General features: G+C 38.9%; 1 protein-coding gene across 1 annotated transcript; it reads left to right on the top strand.

Moving 5' to 3' along the window:
* Window positions 1-3239: 3239 nt before the first annotated feature.
* Window positions 3240-6112, top strand: LOC111344267 (uncharacterized). Its single transcript, XM_088760300.1, has 2 exons — window positions 3240-3647; window positions 4023-6112. Exons 1-2 carry the CDS (start codon window positions 3480-3482, stop codon window positions 5391-5393), a joined length of 1539 nt encoding a protein of 512 aa, XP_088616426.1. The 5' UTR covers window positions 3240-3479; the 3' UTR covers window positions 5394-6112.
* The last annotated feature ends 608 nt before the right edge of the window (window positions 6113-6720 follow it).

Below are 6720 nucleotides of genomic sequence, written 5' to 3'. Positions count from 1 at the left end.
TTTTAATCATCGTTGCGGAGGAGGTGGCGCAAAGAGATTTTCAATACCAGTGCGTTCATCACATCGTACCTATAATGTCTGTAATCTCTCGCAACTATCTAGAGGATTCCGGCACCAATATAGGTCATATGAAGGCCAGTGACAAAGAATCTTATGTGTACTGCATGAATATCGTTTAAAAAAACTGGAACAGTGTGTAAACTATAAATGCGACATAAAATATCAGTGAGAAAAAGTCGCCATGTATTGTGGACTCTGCGTTAAACAGCAAAAGAAATTATAGGTTGTAATACGCCGAGTCTATTCCCAATAACTGGTAACCGGATGCTCAAAAATTACAGCACCAAGCGTCAGCTGTGAAAGATTCCGAACACAGCGGGAAAAAAGTCGTCGGTTCTGGAATTTACTTTGTTTCCGTTCCGAAAACAAAAATCTGGTAAAAATTGATTAGAAAACAAAACACTCAGGCCACCAGTTAAATGTCGTAGTAAATAAGCGTCGCAGCCTATGTCAGTATTAATGAAGTTAACTAAATCCGCAAGCATTGACTAAGAAATGTTTCTTCGACGTGACTGTAACTGCCGCAACACACTCCGAGCGAGCGCTTTGTCTTGTCACTATTTTTAAGCGCCGGCCATGTACACTTTTTTCGGATACGGCTTCTTTAATTACCTTTTCACGCCATAGGATCATGACATGATTGTGTAAAAGTTGACGCCTCTATCAGATTAGGAGCGAAATACGATCAAAAATTTTACTCAAGCAAGCCACTGGTATCCAGCAGAGAATGCGGACTAAAAGTACGGATTCTCTGCTGGATACCTAGACTTTTTTTGGCTGCTAACGGCGTGAGGCTCGTTATGTACCCAACTGTTCACGTGTGGAATGTTGAGGAAACGAAATCAGCTGAAAGTTAGCGAAGTAAGAGAAAGGTGAGAGAAATTAACCAGATCAGGCTTTAGCGAGGGTTTCATCTCGTTGGGAACGTATAATATTGACTGAGATTGGATCGAAGCGCCACTGCTGATGGCCTAGAGTGACGTCACTAGCCCCAGTCTCTGGTTCGCTCGTTCGTTCCAAATATAAACCCGACTTTAAAAAATCATAAAAAATCGCGGTTTTAACCAAACACAAAAAAATTTTGTGCATTTTGCTCAGTGCAATAGAGAGATTTAATATGGGCAAAAACATTTTTTGGGGTTATAGGCACTTAAATGTTTGTTTCCGCCGCAGGGATATTTGCCAATCAAATGGACTGCACCAGAAATTCTGCTAAGAAATCTCGCTGGACTTTCCACTTTGAGTGATGTGTATGAATCGTGTATATTCTTCCATCACCTCAACAAAATGATCAACCAATTTGACTTTTCTTCTTATACTTCCCATCCAAAATTCACCCGCCACTAACTGTGGAATATTTCTGATATGTTCATCAGGTGGTCCTATGGAATCGTTTTGTATGAGATACTTACCCTTGGTAAGCCAAACTAAATTCAATAAGAATATTTATGATAAAAGTTTGTTTTTACTTTTTTCCAGGTCTTTCATTCTTGGAAAAATCCTTAAACAAGATAATATAGATGGTTTACATTCTCTTGCCTTAAGTTAATTGAGTAGTGTCTCAGTCTTGTAGGAATGATGAAGCAGTCTAACTTCTCTTGTAAAAATGAACCCTGATAATGAGTTCCGGTCGAGTTGTATAACCTCCAGGCAAAAAGTAAGACAGTTGTCGTTTCTAGGACTATCCCGTGTTCAGTAAAGATCATCTGCTTTTTACACCTGAAAATCAAATCTCATTAACTCTTTTATCATTTTAATATGTAGCAAGCTATTTATCGCTAGTTAATCTCATAACATTAATAGACATAAGAAGTAGAAGGCTTCCATAGTGTTCACTTGTTGGACACTACCATCAAAACCGAACCAAAACGAAGAAACTTTAATTAAGAATTGTTTCATGCTTAGCGTGCGTCTATCGAGTTATGGATGCACGCGGGGAGTTTGGAGAGCACGAGAGAAGCGTAAACGTTTCTCGAGGCGCAGCTGAGAGCAACCCTAGCTTCTTAAGTGCTTTCCAAACCTCCCAAGTGCATCCATAACTCGATATACGTACAGCTAAAAGCATGAAACAATTCTTTTTTTAACATACGAAAACAATTTGGGCGGTGAATGATGTTTTTGTAATGTTTTTTGAAATGAAAGTTGCCCGAAAATGTTGGCGTCTCCGATTGTTTTGTTGATTTTGTAATTAAATGGTTTTCGGTAGAGTTAACAAATGTAGCAAAAAACAACGTCATCAACAGAGACGTTTACCTTTAAAAGTCGCCACAGACCAACTTGAAGTCTTCTTAGTTCCTGCTGAATGTCTTTCAGCTAAAATTTTCTCCAGCTCCTGTTGCGATAAATTCGGGAAACGGGCCTGTTGTGTTTCGTTTTCGTAGTGCTTGTGCTTATTGGCTTGACTACTTGCGGGAAGGTCGAAAGCCAAAGAAAAGTGTGGTTGGTCTTGGATTTACTAATATAGCTTTCCGAAACTTTAACTTAAGGAACTCACACGACGGCGGAAATTTTGTAGCTATTTTGAAACTGCACACGTCATTTTATTCAGCACGGCCGTTCGTACATAAAGATTTTGTTCATGTTGACGCAATAGGAGTTAGTTAGGACTAGCGCATGCGCTATGTTATAAACTACATTGACTCAGGAAAATTTATATTTGAGCATCATCAAGCTATGTAAATGTACACGCAGGATTAAGGAAAATTTAGATTTGGGCATCATCAAGCTATTTAATTTAAACGCAGATTTCTTTCTCGTTTAAAATGATGTCGAAAAGGAACACGACGCCTCAGCCACAGTAATTTCGTAGAACATGTTTATACTATGCACTCTTATCATTTGACCTGATAGGTGTTTACAATTGTAACAAATTTTAAAATTATAGCTCTCTGACTATCACGCCGGGCTGACGGGCTCGGAAATATGGCCATTTCGAGCAGCGGCTTCTCTATCCAAGATGGCGTTGGGCGCCATTTTTAATTGTTGCAAATTTATTTAGATTTATTCAAGGGTTTTCTTTGTATTGTGGGATATTTGTGGAGTCTTTGAACGAAAGGGGAGGCCATTTTGGAAGAGTGAAAGTAGATCTTTCAGTAGGGATGTTTTTGAGGAGAATACGGTAAGTGAAAGGCGCAGAATTTTACTTTTTCATCTTGCAATGTGGCGTAACCCTTGGGATGATGTACTGAGGCAAAGAAAGAGATTACAACATTTCTAGAGGCTATTTTAAAATTTTAAAACGATGGGTTCCTGTGATAGACATTGTATTTGCATATTGTGTTTGCTGAATGTAGATTCATTGTTTTCAGCTTCTGTAAATTGGTACCGCGTGAGCTGAAAGCTGGAATCTGGCCGTGTTGAGGCAGAACCAGGTTCGGATTAATACAACTGGGAGCGAGCTTTGCTCGTTGCTTTCGAAAATGGCAAGGAAGGGTAGGAAGAGAGCAAGAAGCTCCAAGACAATAGCAAAGGAAAAATTTCCAATGGGGGAACTTGCCCATAGGCGGAAAGTACTCAAAGAGGAATTTATTTCAAACTGCAAAGTCTACTCGACGGAAAGTTCAAAGCTGAAAAAACTGAAAAGAAAGGCAAGGAAAAGTAAGTTTGCTCGTATGTATTACGTTGATAAATAAAGACTGATTTTTGCTCATTTGTTTGATAAATGGTGACGGTGTTGATTATGTTTATATAGGTGCTTATTATTTTTGACTGAAGATATGAAATAGGGAACTGTAAAAATAAATACGAAATGTTGTGATCAAGAATGTGCCTCAGCTTTACTGAATTCAGTATCTTTTGCTTTTTCTCAAGTTGCAAATTGTTTAAATTTTAGCACAGTCTCATACATTGATGTATGAATTTTCTAACTCAAGTTCTTTTCAGGACTTTGCCATTCTATTTATCATAGGATAGAAAATCTAGGACTATGAATTAATATTAGCTATCCAGCCAATTTTTCAAAGGTTGAAAGAATCCAAAATGATGTGGAGTTAGTGAAAAAAAGAGTAATCGAGACTGACATCGTAAGAAAAAGAAAACTTCTTAAAAGACAAAGGTTTCCAACCTCCATATCAGAAGCCAGTTCTGAAGAATATGCAGTTCCTGTTGCAAAAAGAACTTGTCAAAGACGTGCAAGAGAGGCCATCGATGCCTGTAATGAAATCCATGGTGGTACCAGGGAGAATAAAAGTCCAATGCTGGATGCTTTGTGGTTGACTTTAGTTAAGGAGGCCACACCATTTCAGTTGGCAAAATACTTTTCCTTATCTAAGAAAGTAATGAAGAAAGCTTTACCTAATGTAGTGAAAGAAAGTATTCCAACTTTTGAGAATAACTTTGAAAATAAAATTAGAAGCCTAAGAGTATTGTACAGCAAAGGGTTGTTGAGTAAAGAGAAATATAAAAGTATTAGGCTCAATCTTTCCATGAATACTCGCAAAAGTGGCAAGAAACTGGAAAGCCTAAAGTTTGTGTCAAGTGTCCGCTTACCGAAGATCTTGCCCTATGAGAAATTGATAACTTTTGTCAAAAACATTGATGTTGGAAATGTTAATGATTTTAAAGATTTTTGCAATGATTTAGATGAAGATGAAGTTGTGGAAGGGTCATATAGAGAGCTACAACCATTTCTGTTGCAGCCTGCTGATATGTATATTTGCTTATATAAGACTAGTCCATCCCTGTGTCATTTTGGATCCGAACAATATCACTTAAGAGTAGCTCTAGGTGCTGATGGGGCCCCCTTTGGCAAAGATGATGAAGCCACTTCTTGGCTTGTATCATTCCTCAATGTAGGTCAGCAAATTGCAAGTGAAACTGACAACTTTATTCTTGCAGGAGCAAATTGTAGTGAATCTCACCTCTCGATGCAGCGCTATGGGCGAAAGCTTGTTTCAGATGTGGGTGACATAGAGGGTAAGACTTTTTACCTGCCAGATAGTGAAGCTTCAGCTAAGTTTACTTTCGAGTTAATACCCTCTGACATGAAGTGGGCCTCCACATTTAGTGGAGAACTAGCAAACTCAGCATTTTACTTTTCTCCATTTGGCAATGTTAACAATGACAACAAGTCCATAGTTAATGCTAATTTGGGTCAATCTGAACAATGCCTATGGAAGCCATGGGTGTATGAAGAAAGGCTTCAGGTAGCAACAAAGGTTGAGGCAAAAAGGAAATATTTGAGTCAAACAAGACTTGCGGAGTCTACAAAAAGAACCAAGTTGTTAGAGTATATAAGAAGTCTAAACTCCCGGCAAGAAACTGCTCCCCTCTTGGGTCCCCTAGTTGACAAGATTTTTGCTGAACTTCTGCATAATTCAAATAATGCATGTTAGCAATTACACAAGCTTATGCTTGTCCATGCTAATGACAAAAGCAAGCTCGCACCCATTTGTACAGATCCAGCTAGGGATGTACCCGGATGTGCCTTGGCCTCCCATCTTACCACTTTGAAAGAAATTGGGCTAGTAGATTGTATAAGAAGGTAAAAAAGTGGTGCTCCCAGGGACGGAAGGGATCCCTTTCCTATCGATTCACAGGGAAAGAGACAAAAAAGTTCTGTCACCATTTTATGTCTATTCTAAAGGCAATTTCACGTGAGGACGACAGTCCTCAGCAACAGCTCCAAATTTGCACGTTTGCATTCATTGGCCTTCAGCTAAGAGATGCTATCAGCCGGTTTAGTCGTGTCACAATAACTGAGGGTGTCTTGCAGGAAATCAAAGACTCTTGCAAGCGGTATTTCAATGCCTGCTCTCTTCTGTTAGGCTCCGTAACACCGACAGTCTGGACAATCGGTCATGCCATCCCTTATCACACAGACCTCCTGTATAGGAAACTTGGCTTAGGGTTAGGCATTAATACTATGCAAGGGAGGGAGGCTAAACATGTGCGCATCAGCCAGTATGCAAAGCATGCAACCTTGTCAACAAGGTGGAGCCTTGTTTTTAGACATGATTTCATTACAACTGTTTGGTTAAGGCAATATGAGCCTGCAAGTTTTCACTACCACAAGAGCACAGATGTGTATGTTCCTAAAAAGATTGAGCAACCAAATGTTGAAAAAGCCTCAAATGCAAATACATGTTCTATATAAAGGGAAAGGGTCACAAACCATTGGTGGTACATATCCCTGTTGGATATTTGGGGAAAGCCCCTCCCCTAACTCTTAGTAACAATATTCTATCAATTTCAACTATATGTTCATGAACTGTACTTTACATGGTTTGAGTTGATTAATTAAACTCAACAAATGATTGATAACAAGGATTTAATACCTAAATAAACAGCCAACAGTTTCTTCCATTTAGCTGACATAATTATGGAATGCTCATTATTTTTGCCACTGTTTTTTCCTGAACTCAGCAAGGGGTACTGTTTTTCTTTATGCAAGGGAGTGCTGAGCTACTCCCAGTCTGTTGTAATGTCCATACCTGAGGCTGATTTTTATAATTTCAGAGTTCTTTGAATATGTAAACTTTGCTGGATAATCACCAGTGACAATCACCTGGCTAAAGGAACCATCTTTTTCTTTTTTAAGGAAGATATCGCTCTCATGGATTTTTCCTTTTCGGTATTTATTTGCCAGTGAGAGAAAGAGACTCTTAATCTTCCCCATATCCGTGATGTGTATTTCATGCACAGCACGTGTGTTCCTGACAA

This window comes from Stylophora pistillata, chromosome 5, assembly GCF_964205215.1.
Source record: "Stylophora pistillata chromosome 5, jaStyPist1.2, whole genome shotgun sequence".
Lineage (NCBI taxonomy): Eukaryota > Metazoa > Cnidaria > Anthozoa > Scleractinia > Pocilloporidae > Stylophora > Stylophora pistillata.
Note: the sequence above shows the minus strand (reverse complement) of the source record. Positions and strands in the feature narration are given on the sequence as shown.